Below are 20,292 nucleotides of genomic sequence, written 5' to 3'. Positions count from 1 at the left end.
AGCTTAAGGAGAGGTTAAGCTGACTGCCCAAAGACATAGAGTGAGTTGATGACAGTTTTAGATATCCGTATCTTTCCTATGCTAAGCACATTTATGTTGAACCTGCAGAGAATGGACAGCTGTATAATGCTTTTCAGTCCACAGCTGCGCACAAAAATCTGTTTTCTCCTCGATAATGAGAAGCAAACACTACGTGGAAAAAACTACTCAATACCAAATGCACATACCTGATCACAAAGTGCAATCAGAGTCTCAAAGGAGAGCACTGTCCTATGTAGCTGTCTGATGGCACCTACCCCCACAAAATACATGACTGTGCACATTCAAACTAGTAAGCTAGATACACTCTGCCAGAGGAAAACATGCCCTTTAAGTCCTTTGGTTTGAACCTTACCTTTCCACAAGCCACCATGGACAGGGCAAGCTGGTACCAGAGGTGAAATTCATCAAATGCAAACTTCATGGCTCTCTCCAAGCACTGAGAAATAAGTGTTGGGAGAAATGTCAGCTTTTTTTTTTTTTTTTTTTTTAAGTATCTTTTGTCAAGACTGTTGCTTGGCTCAGTAATCAAATCAGGGGAAGCAATCTGTTGTGGCCCAAGTGATTTTATGACATCATTTTCTTCTTCTCAGTTAATGGGGCTTGCTAGCACACACTACCACTTCAAATGACAGCCACTTTGTTCAAGTATAAATTATTTTATATAAATTTATATACATTATTTTAAAGTCTCAAACAGTTCTGTGTACACTTCTGGCCTGTGCTGCCATAGGTCTGTAGCTGTTTCTACTAATTGCCAACTAGCGTGCTTCATTTTCACCTTCCCCGACAAGTTACTGCAAAGACAGGCTTTGCTTGCACGTTTCAAGTGGAAGTTTCAGCAGAAGCCAGGAGGAGGTACCTCAGAAAGCATGACATACTGCCCTCTTCTGCCCAGCGTGATACTGAGGAGGTCGTAGACTGCAGAAGCATCCCGGAGGCTGACAGCTCGGTCATCCTGCTGGTCTGGGGCTCGGCTGATCACTGCGTCCCGGTTTGCCTGGGCACAGACACAAATGGAGCATCAGACCACAAACAAGCAAGAAAGAACTTCCTCCATAGGTAGTTCCACCCATCATCCGTAGCATTTTGTTTAAAACCATCTCGAGATTTTTTTTTTTTTTTAAACTCATCCCAACATAAGGAAAGTGTTTCCATAGAGCTACTTTTTATCCACATGAAGCAAACTCAAGAACATAGCTGTATGTACAGAAAGGAACTGCTAGGAATACCTCATCTGGATTTGTGTCACAGAATTAAAGCATTAGGAAACAGAACTACCAGATCCCATCTCCTCAATAACTAGAAATTCAAGGCCATCCTTAAACCACATTCCTTACTACTTCAATTGCTTGCAACTGTGATAACTGCCTCCATGGTTGATATTTTGTTTTCTGTGTCTGCACCTGATTTCTTCTCAATAACGTGTTTTTGTTCTTCTTTTCTGCTATTCACTTTTTATTTTTTAATTTGAGCAGATTGCCTTAGTAATCAGATTTGCCTGTCATCAATTTAATGCAATTAGAGGTCTGGGCAATGCAATACCAAATAATTTTTTAAAAAATATCTTATAAGTGTTAATTTTGCATAATCTATCAGTGCATTGCGTAGCCTAGATCAAAAAGAAACATTACTTTTGACAGAAAATGATCAGTCTAGCAATTTGCAAGGATGTCCTAAAATACCATATGCCATAGACTCAGATTTAGCTCAAGATCCCAGCCTCTCTGTTTTCTGAGCACGAAGAGGGAGATTTCAATCCCAGAGTAAACAGAAAAGTCCCTCTGATTTCCGAACACAGAGGACTTCTCCCAGACTGCCTAACCTCTGAAAGAGGCAGTGCTGGATGCCGTTGAGCACTAGCGCTGACTGATAACACAGATACTCTGCCCTGGGCTCCTCAGCTGAAAGGGGTGCAACATCAGACATTCAGGTCTAGACATCTAAAAGATCAGAAAAATTAGAAGATTACCAGCAGCTTCACCTGGGGCAAAGACAAACAAAATGTTCCCTCCCTGAAGCAGGGAGGTTATGAGATTTATTTTATAATACTTACTACTATAATCTTACATCTATTTCTTTCTAATTGCAGTGAATTTTTTTTTTGCTAAAAAGGTTAAACATGGGAATTAAGTGTAATAAAAATTTCCAGAATATGCAGCCCTTAAAGCCCACGCGTATTTCATTATGATTAAGCTGCAGCTGTTTCATCATGGTATTATCTGTGTAATGCCCCAGTTCCAAGCACTCTTCATCACAGCCTCCAGCCGTGACAGCAAACACAATTACTGACAACTAACACGATCACAACCAAGAGCTAAATGGTGGCTGCAGTTAAAGGCAAACTGACAGGTCAGACTCAGTCTAGTGTTTGCACAAATAAACTTACACCAACTCTTGTAGCAGTAAGAGCATTTTTCATGTTAATGCAAAAGACATAATCTGTGATTTAAAAAAATAGTTCAGAACAATAGGTTGCATGAGAACGAAACCAACTTCAAAGAGAAAATCCTGCAACCAGAGTACAGAAGCATAGCTCATCTATCTTTATTAGCAGAACTAAACAAATAAGAATAAAAAAAAGAAATAGATGTTTGAGCTCTGTTTGGATTTAACCCAAGACTGCTACTTTAAAAGGAAAAAAGGAGTTAAAGTAAAGGGATATACAGAACGATTCTGAGATTGCTACTGCAGAGAGCTAAAGACAAAGCATATACAGAATGATCCTTACTGCCGAGTGAATCCTCTTACGTATATACAATAGCATTAACATTTTTTTCTGCACTGGTTACACTGTTATGACAATTGTTTGTAGAAAATAGCTACTGTGATAGCACCCCCATGCTCTGTAATCTCATCATCAACCTCCCATTAGAGTCAGCTATAGCCTGATGCTTTTTTGGGTATCCATCTAGTACCAAGCTATGATTTTTAAGTTGATGCATTTGCACAGATAGAAAATTTATCAGAACTGGTGAGTGCCCATTAATGTCTGCTAACAGATATTGGTACTGGAGGGAAGAGCGTGCCCAAATCCTGCAGTAAGCAGGAATAAGAGACATATTACAAGGATGCAATGTTCTAAAATTGCAGTCATACTGAACATATCGTACATATCTTACTTTACCTAAGCAGACAGCAGTTAAAAACATATGCGTAGGCATGACTAATATTCTTTCCAAGAAGGTCATAAACCTGCTTATTTTATTCAAGCTTTCAAATCTCAAAGCCATAGAAGGTCTCTGCAATCTATCACTCTCTATACTTGCATGCATAAAAGTTGCCACTGAGCAAATTCATCGCCACTTCTATCCCAACAATTTTTTTAATACTGAACCTATTTCCAATTGCTAATTCCAGCTGCTCAAAAAAAAAAAAAATCAAGTTCCTGCATTATCACAGATATAAAAAAAACAAAACACAAAACCAAAAGGTGCAAACCTCATAACAAATTGACTGAACAGTAGCAAGAACATGGAGTGTGTCTAACACAATAATGTAAATCATCATGCCAAGGCTCAAGGTATCATTTACTCCTGCAGTGTTACATACAGGAGGGCGGAGAAGGGAATGTGAATCACTATTTCTTGAAACCCACTCAGGGAATTGGCATGTTTCTGTGGCCTGCCTCTCACAGAAGGAAGGGTGCTGTGACCCAGATCACCATTAACCAATTTTTTTGTCTTTACCTTTGTTTATGTTTTTGTAAACTTCAGTTTGGCAGTGAGAAATCCTGACAGTCACTGGTTAAGTACAGGTGCAAAATAGTTGTAGAGTTACTGCAACACAGCATACACCGGTTCTGTTGGATGGGGAATTTTACTTACTGAAACGTACACAGAGAGAGAGAAAGATTTCATTTTGCATTTGAGAATGCATAAATTCTAAGCCATTTACACCAACACTTTTTCAATACCTGTGTTTCTGTTGTTTCAGACCACTAATTTTCCTGAACACAAATGGAAAAAGGGTTATTTGCAGAACACTGATCTCCAAACAGTGTATCAATAACATAAGCAGCAATTCCCAGTTTGTCCTACTGCATTACTTCCTCCTCCTCCACTATAAGTAGCAGTAAAACATAGCTACAAATACATTTTCAACACCCCCGGCATGACTCTTCCCTTTAAGCTGTTCCCATTGTCACACAGACACGCCTCACAGCACACAAGCAGGATGAAGAGAGATGGTGAGTCACACCATTAAAAGAAGAGAACCTCTGTTCAAGGCTGTTGTGTGGGATGGAGAAGGTCACTAATGCTACGAACAGGAGTTTTACAACTGGGAGTTAGCGTAACTTGCATTATACAGAGCAAAAATATAGTCAATGCCCCTTTATTTGAGGTACTTCTAGGTAATGGAACAACCCAGAGATGCATTGCATTTGCATATTTTGGGATGCATTAGACACAATTAGCTGTGCATGCAGGTGGCTCAGACTTGACACCAATCCTATTTTGGGAGATAAGACACATTCTGTAGTCAGCCCAGACTGAGCAGCACACAGGATAGTGAGCACCTTCAGCCCTCCCTTTCTGCAGCCCATGGACACAGACCATCTGCAGCCCACACACATCCAAAAGGCTCCAGCACAGGCTGGTACCCCCAAGCCAACCCAGTGCTCAGCCATGCTGACACGTCTGTATCATGCTTGAAGCCCAACTGAGGTGTTCAACCTGACCAGGCACAAAACCGGCTGGGGTTCAGCAGGGCTTTTAAAACCTGCGGCTCCAAACCGCAGCAGTACAACAGTATGTGACTTTCAGACCCATGCTGGCTCTGACAGCAGGGAAGATCTGCCTTTCTGGGGATGTGCAATTCAACTAATGACCCTGCTGAGCTACAGACAGCTTGTGCCTTCCTATTCACATATACAATATACTTACCTCCAAACTAGATAAGCCACCTGTACACAGAGGGTTTGCTGTACATCAGTGACCCTGATAATTACAGCTTATTTATGGCATGTTTATTACATGTAGAAAGGAAAAGAGCCACAGCAAATCTGAACAGCCATTACTTCAGCAGTTATTACGCACACAGTTACGCTGCAGAAAATTAAATTTTACCACAGTACAAAGATGTGCTTCTTAATAAAACGTCAAGCAGTCATATGAATTACAATAGAGCATATTCCACATAGCAGCCCCTTCTCACAGCAATTAGCTATGAAGTATCCTTTAATTGATCACTTTGAAAGATGGCTCCCCCTGCTTTTTTTCAAAGAAGAAAAAGAAAGCAATTAAAATCTTTAATGAGTGCCTGCTGCCTGCCCCCTAATTCATGGGCATTCTAATGTTCAACTTGTGTCTTTTCATAATAGACATAATTGCCGATCCACTGCAACTCATCTATACAGAACAGCAGCATGTTTTACACAGTGTACTGTAATAATGTAATTGGTGTGATTCAATACTAGCATTAAGAGAGAAAAACAAATGCTATGTGTGCAAGATTGACAACAAGCCTTTGAAATCATGCAATTGATGCCTCTATTGCTAAGAGCTGGGAAATATTTAGCCCATGTTCTTTGGATCGCCATTCTGGCTGTTTTGCCTGTACTGACAACAAAATGAATGAATTCTTTGCAATGGCAAGGACCCATTTACATCGAAGAGGCTACTGACTTTTCACCTAAGTTATTGATGATCTCTACACAGCACCTGAAGGTTCCCCTCACTAACGTATACAAAGAAAATATTCAGCATTGACTGCAAAGCTGCTGTGAAAATGGGAAGCAGGTGGAACAGGGAGGAAATACCATACTCCAGCCACTCCCAAAACCGCCCTTACAGAGATACCACAACTTGCTCCATTTCAGACCAGAAGCACAGCAAATGAAAACTTACTGCCTTGTGAACTGTGTGGCATCTGTCTCATTTCTGGTAGGCAACAGATCACAAGCTACTAATGCCCTATTCAGATGTCTCAGCAAAATATCCCATTATTATTGATTATCAAATATGACCATATAGATATATCTCTCACCAGGTATATTTTAATGTCTTGTACTGTAGCAGAACTAATTCTGGAAACATCACTGAAAGCAAGACAGACATACCCCCCCCCCCAGCCAAAACAGCCCAACAACCCTACACAAAAGGAAGGGAGAGGGAGAAAGTAATGAAGTTTGTTTATGGATACTGTCTTGGGTAACAAAGTCACACATTTGCTATCAGTAATCTGCATTTAGAAAGCTATCTTCCAAGAATTTGCATCCTCCTTGCAAGTTCGGAAACAACAATTCCTACTACAAAGCAGAAGAAAAAAGCTCTCTATCCTGTCTCCAGCAACTTACATTAGAACTATTTATTCAAGAGGCAATTAACAGAGGTGGTGTATTTCCCACTAGAAACATCCTGCAATCCACCTTTGCAGGTCCCAAACACATAGCTTTGCCTTGCAGACCAGTTAAAGAGACAGTCAGGCTTGCTATTGTAAGTACACGGCCATGATTTGGCAGGAACCAGAGCAGGCAATCCTGTCCCCAGTTGTCTCTTTCAGCTGCCATAGTCTGATAGCCCTCAAGAAAATACTCATGATGGTCATCCAGCTGTTGTATTATCACTGGGCTTGGTGTCATTCAAAAACAGAAAAAAATCCTACAAAAGCAACAGGAGATTCTTCTCCTTTGCCAACCCATTTGTTGGACAGCATTACTGTATAAAGCTAGGAACTGTAGAGTTAACAGGTTTTAATTATTTCTGTGCTTAAAAATACATGGGTTTAACCCTACTCCGTTAAAGGCATGCTCACAGCTATGAGTTTGCTCTCACCAGTAAAAAGAACAGGACAAGTCCCAGTATCTTACTTCCCCCCTCACCATCTGTTCTGTGCTCTCAGGCTCTCTGAGGTCAAATCGTCTTTAGGGATTCAAATCAGAGATAAGATGGGGATGACATTTCTAATCTTTGTTACACAGGCACAGAATTTATTAGTTTTGCATACAAGAAGCTTCATTTTCAGCATGAGTGAAGTGAATCCCAGTATCTTACTTCCCCCCTCACCATCTGTTCTGTGCTCTCAGGCTCTCCGAGGTCAAATCGTCTTTAGGGATCAGAGTCAGAGATAAGATGGGGATGACATTTCTAATCTTTGTTACACAGAATTTATTTGTTTTGCATACAAGAAGCTTCATTTTCAGCATGAGTGAAGTGAACACAGAGCCAAAAAAAAAAAAAAAAAAAAAAATCCATGTTACCTGGTATGTTTGGTGGACCGCACCAGTCAGAATCCCCAGTTGTAAGAGCCAGCATTGCCAAGGGCTGAATAAAGGGATTTTAGACTGTACGTTGGACCTCAGCTTCAAGAAGGCAAGGTTTCTAAGTGCAAACAAAGAATTTTTTTTTTTTTTTAACCTCAAAAGTAAACACAAAAAGTAATAGAAAGTGTTCCATTCCTGGCTCTGAGAAACTTCTGGCTGACTTTAAGGGGCTGTGCAGTCAACTCAGAATACTCCTGAGAATGGTTATTAAAATAAACAAAAAACTTTGGCTAAGGGTTAGACCTGCCAAACCTCCCTTGCCTACGCCCTGCAGCACAAAGCACTAGAGTCCCTGATGGCAGAACCAGTGCCATTCCCACTGGTAGTGTGATGCAGAGAAACCACACTGCAGCAAGTCACAAGATGTCTCCGGTTCTCCCCACAAACACAGTGCCACTGGTTTTCATGGATTAAATGCAGTAAGAAAGAGGACTAGTGGTTTAAAAATAGGCCAGTCCATTTTTTCCAACATGTGATAGGAACACATCATTCTACCACAGCCTGAACTTGTAAAGGCTGTCACCAGCTGGCTTTCTCCTTGATCTGAAGGAGAGTATTTTCCTCCTCTCACAAACACAGCCCATCCATACCATAACTAGAGCTGTGCATAAGGAATGAGAATTTAGCCAGGAGGCCACAAACCCCCCCTAAAGACAGCCCTGACTGTGGTAATCTTCAGGCTGCCTGATTTGTTTCACTAGATTCCTTCATAAGAGCTCTACAGCCAACCACCGTGACTGAATAACAGCTGGCACAGAGGAGAAGCCCTTGCCAAACTCAACAACTGGGATGCTTTTCATTGTTTACTGAGATGCCTTAACTTATGAAAATAGGTTCCCATTTTCAACGGGACAGAAAGAATACAGGAGGCAACACAGGAGAGTGCCATGAGGAAAGAGGCCCCAAGCTTTCACTGTAAGTGTTAATATACCCACAGAAGCATCTTCAAAGCTATGAAAGGGGCTACCATGTATTTGGCCACCTGAAAAACTTTTACATACTTGGGCTCAGAGGCAGAGTGAGTGAAATACTGAAGGAACCCATAATTACCCCTTTAGAAGATATTCTCATTTCATCCCATCAGGACATGCAAAGTGGCTCCCTTCCAATGCAAAGTAAAGGGATAAGAAGAAAAGCTGGGGCAGCATCACAAGCCAGAACCCAGCACCACTAAGAGCCAGAGGTGTGCTGGAATGCAGGGTCTGGCTCGCAACACCTTAAAGGCGATTTCTTTTCTTCCTTTCCCCCCTTACAGTTCTTTTAACCCCCGTAACATCTTCACCAGGATCTGCGCAACTCCCCAGAAGTAGATGTTAGCTTCACCTTAGGAAGGCAACACAAACAGAAAAATAGAGCGAATTTCAGCAGCAAACTACCTAGCACTGACCTACTCCCTCCCTGTATGGCTCGGGAAGGGGGAGGGGAGGCGTTCCAAGATGTATACTTCTTGAAAAAGCTACCATGTCTCCTTTTCATCAAGTTTATCACATATTTACTTTGAGGTTTTCTGAGGATTTATGCTCCTCTCCACTACATCTTTGCACTGTGTCCCCTCCACATGCTGACAATTCTTCTGTCCCTCCTCCCCCCAGTTTTGTCCCCCTTGAGCTCATTTTGGGGTGGCAAAAGTCAGGAACAGGCATGTGGAACAGCTGTTTGGCTTTACGGTCCTGCAAAAGAGTTAATGGCATGGTTCCTCTTTTGTCTCTTTAAAAATCAGACAGGAAAAGTACCTTTCTGGGGAGTCTTGCTCTGACACAGCAATCAAAGTGTCAGAGAAGCTGGAGAGCTCCCAGCAAGCCAACCTAATTGTATACTTCTGTTTCATTTTAAGCGGTTCATAACTGTAAATACTGAAAGAATGCCTAATCCAGCCAAAATCCAGGAACACCAACTATGTTGCTTACTGGCCTACGGAAACATATCCTTATGGCTTGCCACTGACACTCTCTCCAGGAAGGAAAATGTATTTTATTCAGTTGTTAACATTGTATCATTAGGGAGACCTCAGTTGGAAATTTGCTTGTTAACTCATTTTCCATGAGCTTCAGCAAGTTTTAAAAAACAAACCAAAAAATGTCAAACAGACAACAAACCTGTACATGAGAAAACTCACTAGCCTACAACAAAGCTGTCACGTAAAAGATGTCTCATGTCATAAATTAAACAAAATTTCCCCTTCTTAGTACCATAACAGTAAAACTACAGGAAAATATTTATGGATTGCAAGCATATGTAAGATTCAGATTTCTCCCTCTGCTCCTTCACTTAGGAAGCACACTCCTGTGGTTCCTAAGTGTATTTCTATACACAGCTGTATTTCTATAGACTTGTCCTGTATTTTCACTAAAACAATAAACTCATGGCAAGCCTATTGCTAACACAAGAGGAAAGCTCAGCTGTTCCACTTCCCAAAAATGGGAAAGACAGTTATGGTTCCTGCAGCGCTCTACTACAGGGTCTTTGATTATTAAAGTGCTTCAAAATGCCTTGCATCTACCTCCAGAAAGTTCCTATAAATAGAAGACAGCACTTAAGCAAACACAAGCTTCTTTATTTAGCCTTGAAGTCAGCACAGCAGTCCAGTTCCTATCAATAGCATTTTCACACTGGTTCATCCATGACTTAGTTACAGGACCAGTTCGCCATTTTACACACTATTGGATAAAACAGGGATAACTTTCATTCACCTCAGCAGAACAAGATTATAGAGTTCAAAGTCCCACGAGGCCTTTCTGACTGCAAGCCCAGCCCCAGAAAAAGCTGGAGCAGCCAGTACTGTTGCTGCTCCAAACCCCTGAGCCTCCTCCTGCTTGGATCAGCCCTGACAAGCAACGCTGACATGAGTTTTTCTGATTTTAATGGAAGTACATGTGGTGTTCTACAAGCCCTCACTCCTGGAGTGTCCACTTCCAATTAAAAAAAGCCCTTCTAACTGCAGAAGAGCCCTTGAAAACACAAAGCAGGTGTACTGTAGAGCACGAGGTATAGTAACTCAGATGTACGTGATTTTTAAGTCAATTTAATATTTTGAGGTGGTTCCACCCCTTCAATTTTTCCCCAGATTTTAAAAGCAAACAATATTAAATTGCCATGTTTTGAAGAAGTTTGCAGGAAAAGGGAAGGACTTGAGCCAGAAGAACCAGACAAAGAAAAACTGAAGGAAGCAAACAACAAAACAGAGTTTTCACAGTATCTCTTTTCAACTTGTCTGAAAGCTGTTTAGAAGTTCCTAAGAGGGTCATTCATGCTCCAAGGTAGCTCAAAGTGAGATCTGAAAACAAGTGACCACCCAGCATTTAAAGCAAAGTAACTTTACACATTTTCAGAAAACATTCCTTACACATTTTCTGTATGTTTGCATCTAAGAACATGAAAATGATCAAAGGTTACTGTGCAGTTTTCCATGCAGTTGTTTTTCTCCACCTTTTTCCCTTCCTCTTAAAGGGATTTTCTAAAGCAACTGATGTTATAAATAGAAGAAATCTATTTATTTCATTGTAGTTCATTATGGATGTTTCTGCATGTGACAAAACTCCCTGTATCATCAGCATCAGAAACTGCCAAAGATCACTCAGAACTGAAACAGCTAAAATATTATCCCTGCAGACTAAGGAATGTAAGCAGGATATTGTATCCTGCAAATGCCAAACAGCGGGTACCACCATCATGCCTGGCTTTAGGCAAGACTCCCTTCCTCTCTTTCTTGATCCATAAATCCACAATGATGTTTTGAATGGAAACATCAGTCTACTGACAATGTATCTGAATGTCAGAACCTGCATGCAGCTATGGTGAATGCAGTCACTTCCTCTTCTTGACAATTACCAAAACCCTTCACTGATGTTCCATTTAATAAAAGTGGTGTCAATAACAAAGGAATAAATAGCATTTCCTGTTCAGCAGCCGAATCCTTGCTTCTGTTTAGCTAGGGAAGATTCTGTAAACAAAACCAACCAGAAGACTTGACATGGAAATGCTAGGTATTCCTTTGTGCTATTAGTATTACAAACTCATTTTTGGCTTACCATGGATTCACTGATTAAGAGGAGAAGAAGAGCCTCTTCTACGTTGTCTTGAGGGCAGTACGCACTGAAAGACAGAACACATTTTTCTAAGGAAGGTCAAGAATTATCCTGTCAGCGTCCTTCTCATTTCACAAGAGGAGCAGTAACTTGAAACATCTCATGCATAATTAATTTGCTAGGCAATACCTTCTTTTGCAGGTTCTCACAATTAAAAGCTCTGCAATATACCCTAGATGAGCTATACTGAACCATAAATTGATTATTTCCATTTCATAGCAAAGACAGCTATATGGTTGGATTTTCTTCCTTCCTGGGAAAAAAATCAAACACTCAAGGTTTAACGCTTTATTTTTCCAGCAGGCCTTTTGATGGGAAGTTAAAAACAAGAACACACAAAACTACTACACGAATCAGTGACATAATTAGCAGTACCAAAGAGTGTTCAAACACTCTCCTTCCTCCTGCCAATAACCTGAAATAAAAAGGAACGCTTACTTCTCTTCTGTGTACAGCTCGGGCCTCCGACAAAGAAGATTGCTAACATAAGACTGATCTTCCTTGTTCATGAACTCAGGAAGCGGATCAGATAAAGGGCTCCAGTAACACTCTTCACTGAGGGAATGGAGAAGTACTTGGGCTAGCTGTTTGGCTGCAGTCTAGAGATCAGTGAACAGTACAGAAAAAAAGACACATCAGTGAAGCCTTCTCCAACACAAAAGATTCACCCCTCCCCACGTTCCACCTTGGGAAGGAGATGTACCAACAACATGACAGTACCACTTTTCAGAAAGCTAGAGTAGCTAAAACAGCTGCTAAAAAGTCTACAGCAGTGGCAGTTTCTTCCCTCCTCTGAAAAGGCCAGCCTTCTGCATTTACATGGTCTTGCTGCAATGCTGTAGGAAAAAAGTATCAAAAAGGCCTGACAGCAAGGGACGCTATGGTGAATGAAGACAACCGATTGTCACAGACTGCTGAGACAATCTCACAAATGTTACTATATTAGAGTATGATGGCACTCCACTGCGTTCTCAGCCTCAGAATTTTGTACGCAAGTCTCAGCCCAGAGGCTACTTTTGTATTAGGTTTAAAAGACCAACCCTTTATCTGTTAATATCGCTCTTCCTGCAGCCTTTTATAGCTTCATCTCGGTACTGCTTCTCCCTTTTTGTTGCAATAATGGAGGGAGGAGAGAAGAGAGAAAAAGAGAACTTTATATTGAGACAGCAACATCACATGCACTTTTTTGACTATCGAGTGGCCAAGGATCCTTAAATACTTGCTTTCCAGTTTATACACATAGCTGGCAAACTGGGCCCAAAAAGGGGCAAGTTAACTTGACTTTGCAAAACTATCTTTGGCATTTGTCCTTGTCCCCCACCCAACAAATCTCTAATTTTTTGCATTGTAAATAGATAAACATGCAAACAAGCACAAAGACATCAAAATAGGTAGCACCTTTTGTGAATTCTAAGCAGCACAGCACTCTAAGTTGTAAAGTAAATACTGCACAGAACAGAGGCAGGCTGAAACTTCAGCCCTTCTGTCCTAATACTTGTAAGTATTATTTTGGAACTTCTCCGGCTACTGCAATATGTATTTTATATGCAATTTACACTTTGAGATGTGTTACGAGGCCACCAAGAGTCATTTTCTTTTAAATATCAGGATAGGTATAATTGATAAACTGAGGCATTACTCCACTCGAGGTATGACATCCATAGGACCAAATAAGTCACACTGAGGTTAAAGTTCCTGTTACCAGATTCAGAAAAATAGTTTCTTTTGAAGCAAGGTTCTTTATTTTCATCCACCTCACCACACATCAATTCACTGAATTAGTCTAAAATGCAAGCACAGCAGTGTGCGCTGTTTCTTAAACACCAGAAAGGGAGGTTTCATAGGTGTGCCTAGCAAATGGCAAAGTGATCTGAATGTATGACAGTGCCTCAGAGAAATATTGTCACACACAACTCCCTGGAAACCCCAAGACCTTCCATGCAGTCTTACTGACAAGTTACAGAAAGCCTTCTGTTTCTAACTAGGTTTTTCTATGCTTTTTATAGCAAGTAAGCATGAGCAAAATGGCCTAGGGCCCTGCGACATTAGCCAGTATCATTTTATCGTCTCAGTGTGTAATTATTTAGTCAGTTTTACCCTGAGGAGCCAACGCTCCTATATTTTTTCCTACAGTCTTAGAGGGGGGGAAAAATAATATGCCAGCAACAGAAAGATCTCTACTGGTTCACACAGAAGTAGGAGTACAGTTTGTGATAAGCCTTTCAAAAGGCAAGCAGCAAATACTTTTAGTGTCTTTGATTTTAATATACAGTACAGTAGCTGTGTAAATTAGCTTCACTCTTGTTTTGAATAAGACCAAACAAACCAGAACAGGCCAAGACTCTGATTTATGTTATTACTGCCTTTGGCTAAAAAAAGCATCATTATGCTTGAAGAACACTGTGATCCCACAAATTAGGAAAAAAAAAAATAAAAAAAAAAAAATCATGTGTTTCATTTTCATGCTTGAAAAACTTGTTTAATTAAGCACGTTCCTCCCTTTGCCCTCTTGACAGTCCTTTATAAATAAGTAAGAAAATGAAAATGCGACTTCCTGTAAAATGGAAATACCAGGAAAAGCTACTGGATGAACACCTTCAGATTTCCCCTTAGGGATAAATCCCCCAGGGTGTTGTACAGCTCTCCCCAGTTGCACAGGGACAGGAACATTTGAGTGCCACATTCTGTCATGGTATAGGAACAGCAGATGGTTAGACTCATTTCAGCAAATGATAAAACACGCAAGCAAGAAAAATCCCCTGAACCCTGATCTCAATCTGGAAAAGGATGCAGCCATTTGAGTGTGACAATTACTTAAGTCGCCTCTTCTAATTCCCTGCACAAACTTCCACATGCATCTGTATTCTCAATTAGGCATATAAGGTGATCCCAAGACAACGATTCATTTCCAGAACAGAAGTTCCAAAATATACATATGTGAGGAACCTAGGCAAAAAAGCACCCAGAATACCCTTTCTGCTCACACTTTCATTTTAGCTCTGCATTTGCATGTAAGCTAGACACACAGTCAGTCCATCCATTGGAACCTGACGCTCTCCATCTCCAAAATGCTATGCAAACCCATGACCACCTCCCTTGCCGAACTTCTCTGGAATTACACAAGACACAAAGCTGAACCAAGCGCAAAACAAGTTTAGTCATAGCAACGTCAATGCTTTTAAGGCTGCAAAGTTTTCATTCATGTTCTCAAGACTGCTATTCTCCATGCTGTTGACCTTGTCACCTCCTAAGTAACTTCAGGACAAGATCTCTTAAAGGGGAGACAGGGAAGAACTAGTTAAAGGTCTAAGAAATTAAACAGGCACATAAATAACTTTCACCATGATTTCTTTACCAGAGGCACTCAGGATAACAGGATGCAGAATGCCAAGACCAACAAAAAAAATTTAAAAAATTTAAAATCACTCTGTACTGTACTGAAGGGAGTTTTACAAGAACAACACTGAAGCACCTGAGTCTAAAAAAGCACTGCTTCTTGCAAGAGTCAGAAGTACTTAATGCTTCTACATGCAAATGCAAAAAGGTGTGCATGCACACACTGAAAAGCAAGAAAGAAAACAACACACTATCACCTGAGGACAGCACTGTCAAACTAAAGACATCCCTATTTCTACCAGAGCTAAAAAATGCACTGAGAAAAACCCCCAAAAAGTAACCCACATGCCCAGGTCTGAAGACTCGGACATTTCAGTTGGGCAGGTCTTTGAATTAAGTGCATCACTTAACACATCACTTCCAAAAGAAAGAAAAAAAGGGGGGGGCAGCAATCAATCAAGTGAGGAAAAATACATTTTTGTCATACTGCACTGGTTAATAAACAGAGGGAATTCCTGCATAGCAGATTACCCCACCTTCCCATCTCCCATTCATTCCCCTTACCATTTTGAAGGTCTGAGTAGCTTTTGTTTCCACAGTACGTAGTATTTCTCGCAGACTCCTCATTCCTTTCACAATATTTCTATGGGGAAGGCAGAAAAAAAAAAATCATAAAAACCCAAAAAAACCAGCACATTGGAGACAAAATATTTTTATGACGCACCAAAGCTTGGCAACAAACTTGACATTCAAACAAACCATGAAACCATCACTAATATTGAGTGTGCAGTAGCGAGACAAGTCACACTGAGGCACAGATAGGACAATGGCACCAAGTGAGGCAGTGACTGTAGCATGCCTACTCCAGATGGCTTCCTAGGAGAAGATCACATTCACATTTGACGAACAGAGGGGACATTTGGAAGCCTCTCATAGCTCATATTTATAAAGCAGATGCTTCTTCTTAAAAGCATCCACATCTCCTCTTCATACACACAGATTGTACTTGTTTGAATTATACTGAGCTTACATGATGCTTTTAAATGATGATTCCTTTTAGGTGGTGCTTAAACACCTTGTGTCTGATGGTCCAGACATATGATGAAATTACAGTGGTTTAAACCGTTTATTATCAGGCAGCTAAGTTGCAGCAACTGTCTGCAAGCACAGCTTAACCTGCAATAAGAGAGGGTTGGGGGGGGGGGGGAAGTCACATTACTCCGCATACACCATGAGCAATTAAAGCAGACTAGTTGCCAAATGGTATCTTAATCATGTGTCTGAGCGCTAAGAGAGATGCGGAGAGGAAAGATTAAACACTGGACATACTAGTTAACACACTTGCAGCCTATAAGCTCTTCAAGGCTAAGGACAAGGCCCTACCACCACAGTAACTACAAAATGGTTCAGCTCACTTTCATTGCAGGGTGGAAGCTACCCAAAGAAATACAAGCTATCAGAAAAGGAGCAATACTGTACTGAAATAAAGACAACCAGATAAGCAGTTGTACTGATACATTAACTGCCACTTCTGCACAGAAAATTCTCCTGGAATAAACTGACGAAGCCTAGATTTCATTAAAAAAGAGCCATACGCCATAACAACCTTTTCTGTCAATCTGATTCAATTTTGAAGGTAAGCAGTACAGACTGCGCTTGTGCCCACTTTCATGCATTTCAAACCTTTATGCACTCCAGAATCAATGGTAAACATTTGAAGAAATTAAAAAGGAGGGGGGCTGTGAAGGGGGGGATAAAATGTGATCATGTTTACCATGAATACTGGCTACATAAAATGCCACCCTAAAGCTTATGGTCACCAAGTCACAGAATGCAAATGCATGTGGCCTTACTTCCAATCAATACTCATCTCAAAATTTTAAACTTTGAGGTACTTTGTAGATTACCTAGTTGTGGGCGATCTACAGACAAAGGCAAGAGCAAAAACACTGGAGACTTGCCCCTGTGGAAAAAGTCAGATGCTGTCTTTTTTTCCTTCCTCTTTCTCCTAAGTAAAAGATGTGCTTTGAATTTATCAAGGGAAAAAAGCTCAAGGAAGTTTTTGTAAGTTGGACTTTAATGCTTCAGCAAGGTCTCCAATTACAGGGCCAAGACATCTGGTGCTTTTCTGTGGGTCTAGGAAAGAATATACCCACAAAGATGCAGTTCTGGACCTTAAACTGAGGAAAGCAATAAAGCACGTGGTGATGTTATGCACACGAGTAGTCACACCAAATCCAACAGAATTGTTCACATGCTATTTATTATCAGATAGTCAAAAATCAGTAAATTCCCCCATCTAAACAAAATGCACCTGCCCATCTGCTCTCCTCAGTTACTGAAAACTACTGGCATTTCCTGTGCTTCCTTGGGCTCCTTAAGAGGCTGGACAAAAGAGTTATGGTGTATAACAGTTCCTCAGCATTTTCAAAAGTGCGTATGTTTAGATTTCTTGTTAGGATAATGGTATTTGTCTTAATAAAGTGTCAATGAATTCCATTAACTAGCATCAGAAAGAAGATTAGTGACCACTTGCAAAGCCAATTAATTCCACATTTGGCACATACTTAAGAGACGAAAAACCTAGAGAATGTGCTAAAAAGAGACAGTTTTGTTCCCAGAGAACTGGAGCACCATTTCAGTTCCACTTTTTAGACAAGGCCATAAACCAAGTTAAGCTTCATGGCAGAAACACCCTGCTCTGGGGGGAAGTGGAGAGAAAAAGGAAGGAATATTGACACACTGAAGTGAATGAAAGAATAAATGGCAAATTGCTGCCCCATCTGCAAGCAGTCAGGGTTGAAACCATGAACCGCATGACACATGCCTAGGAACACCTTCAACAGAAGGTAGCAGTGCAAAATGGGCAGCACAGGAGGAGCACCCAGCACTCACCACCTCCCAGACAGGTGCTTGTGTGGTCAGAGTCTCTCAGACAGCACCTGCTCCACACTCTGAGCTCTCAACTCTGAAACACACAAAGCGCCTGACAACAATACCAGTTCTACAGGACTGAGGATTTGGTTTGGCAGCTTTTTTATTTTGAAGTTTATCGAATATTATTGAGCCGTGACAGGAGACAGAACACACCTGCCAGCAGCCTGCAAACATACCGCACTAGCGGAGTTTGTCTTTCCACTCTACTGTTCCAAGCCAGGAGGCCATCTGAGCACACATTTCATTTTAAGCATATGAATTGCCCTACTCATAACGATAAGGAACTTACTGTTCCATTAATAGATGTCCCTCATATACTAAACGTGCACTTGAAGAGATTTTTTTTTTAATTAGGACCTGAAGAAGCTAACAAAAAGAAAAGTATGTATTTGAACAGAAATATGCGTACGTAGATAAGTGGATGAGGATGCAAACATAAAGCCTCTGGCAATCCATGGAAAGTCCATTTGATCTTGTCTAGATCAGAAACTAAGCAATCTTGAGCCTCTGCAGGACTTGGATAGAAGACTATCTGGAAATCCCACGTACTGCTGCCTCAAGCCACGGAATCATAAGTGAGCATCAGATCATGGAAATTAAATGAGTTGGAAGAGTCCACGGGCCCCTATTGCACTGCTAAGATGCCAAAAAAAGAAATGAGGAAGAACAGGAAGGGAAAAGCATATGGTCATTAAACTGCCTTGGTTTTAGCCACAAAAGTGGCAAGAGAGGCATTTAAAAAACACATGATGAAATGCATTTCAGGATTCAATTATAGCTAATCTAATAAAAAGGAACGCAGAAAATCATGGGCACAAACTGTGACAAAGAGCAGCTTGAGTCCAGTCGGTCCAGCTTGGCATGAAAATCTGTTTTGTTTGTACAAGCACCCTGTTAATACAGCATAATTAATTACCAGTCCATGAATCAAAGCAGTCATATCACATTTATGTCCTATTGTTTGGTTAACACTATACAAAATTTTAAGATACAAGAAAATAAAGAAATACACTGTTTTCTATGCAAATTGCTGGGAAAAGTATTGATAATGAACCAGAGTGGACCATGGGTACAGAGGTCTGCAAAGACAGTCCCGCAACAACATGGGCACCAGAAGATCATGTTCTTATCCTCACTCATTAACTGTTAAAACAGTTAGCCGCTAACAGATGAAAGAGACCATCTTGAGATGACTACATGGCAGTTTACAGAGCCACCTCTCCAGGGGAAAGCAGTACTGAAGCACACAAACAGCAGCAACACTGTTGCCTCTGCCCAGCTCCTTTTGCATCTTTGCATCCTGCCCAGGTTTCTAAAAATTCATACTCTCTCCTTAAACAGCTGTTCATGCATAGGCACCAAACACACTTGAAGAAGTAAGCCTCAGATTCCTATGAATGAAGATACAAGACAAGACAAGTAACTACAACAAAGCACATTAGAGTTTCCTAATGGCAGCCTGTCTAACAGAAGTGGGGCGCTCAAAAAAAAAAAAAAAACAATACAAAACAAAAGCTTAGCACTTATCTAGATTCATCCAGTAGGCAGTAAGACTTACTCCCAAATTACCAGCTGCAGTGTCCTGGGTAAGGTGCTAGATTGTGAGGACTGAAGAGGAGATAAATAACAAGAAAGCCCACATAAATTCCTCAGAAGAGATGAATAGTCTGGCAGAGACTGTCCTACCTGCCTTTGTACATTAGATTCTACAGTAAAACTACACATACATGAAGTTACTCTTTCAAAGTGCCCTTGCAACAGAAGCCTACAAAATTTCAAAATGGGAACTGAGCACTCTAGAAAACTGACAGGAGAAGGGAACAGAAAGAACTGTGTAAGCTTTACCTTCATCAGGGATTTTCATCAGGGTTTTCCAAAGTAATTTAGGTCCTAACTTGAGAGATCATAAGAAAATCCGATTTCTAATAAGTGCTTTATATTTATTTTTCAGAAATTCATTTTCTTCAAGAGTCCCACCTAGAGCTTCCAAAACCAACCACATTCTCTAGAAAGCTCTAACTTCGTCTTGCCTGTGAAACTCCACGCATACTTCAAGTGCCATTAAGAGAGCAGTATACATATAACCATTACTTCACACAGGTGAAGCCTGTATGCCCTAAGAAAATACTAAGAGCATCTTGACCAAAGCCCCCATAACACTATGAAGTAGTAATACCAGTTCAATACTCTGAAAGGAAAGGTAGTAAGAAATGAGCCTAATCTTCACACATCCACGTCAGAAAAAAAAAACAAAACAAAACCCAGTGCAGATACTAACATGAAAGACAACTGGCTGCCTCCTACAGTACAACAGAATCTGCCTGCCTATGTTCTGCATCCAGACCATCATAGAATAGTTTGGGTTGGAAGGGACCTCTAAAGGTCATCTAGTCCAACCCCCCTTGCAATGAGCAGGGACATCTTCAACTAGATCAGAGCCCCGTCCAGCCTGACCTTGAATGTTGCCAGGGACGGGGCATCCACCACCTCTCTGGGCAACCTCTTCCAGTGCTTCATCACCCGCAGTGTAAAAAATTCCTTCCTTCTATCTAGTCTCAATCTACCCCCCTTTAGTTTAAAGCCATTCCCCCTTGTCCTGTCACAACAGGCCCTGCTAAAAAGTTTGCCACC

At 40.9% G+C, this 20,292-nt stretch overlaps 1 protein-coding gene across 1 annotated transcript in view; it reads right to left on the bottom strand.

Annotated features, from left to right (window-relative positions):
* Positions 1-20,292, bottom strand: part of TTC7A (tetratricopeptide repeat domain 7A) — a 186,007-nt gene that overhangs the window by 135,115 nt on the left and 30,600 nt on the right. Inside the window, exons 6-10 of the mRNA XM_019473938.1 lie at positions 15,289-15,367; positions 11,827-11,987; positions 11,332-11,395; positions 902-1,039; positions 395-478 (exon numbers count right to left, since the gene is read on the bottom strand). Of these exons, the coding sequence (XP_019329483.1) occupies positions 395-478; positions 902-1,039; positions 11,332-11,395; positions 11,827-11,987; positions 15,289-15,367 (526 nt within the window). The remainder of the gene's footprint in view (positions 1-394; positions 479-901; positions 1,040-11,331; positions 11,396-11,826; positions 11,988-15,288; positions 15,368-20,292) is intronic.

Source organism: Aptenodytes forsteri, unplaced genomic scaffold, assembly GCF_000699145.1.
Source record: "Aptenodytes forsteri isolate BGI_AS27 unplaced genomic scaffold, ASM69914v1 Scaffold584, whole genome shotgun sequence".
NCBI classification, from domain to species: Eukaryota; Metazoa; Chordata; class Aves; order Sphenisciformes; family Spheniscidae; genus Aptenodytes; species Aptenodytes forsteri.
This window is presented reverse-complemented; position numbering and strand designations above follow the sequence as displayed.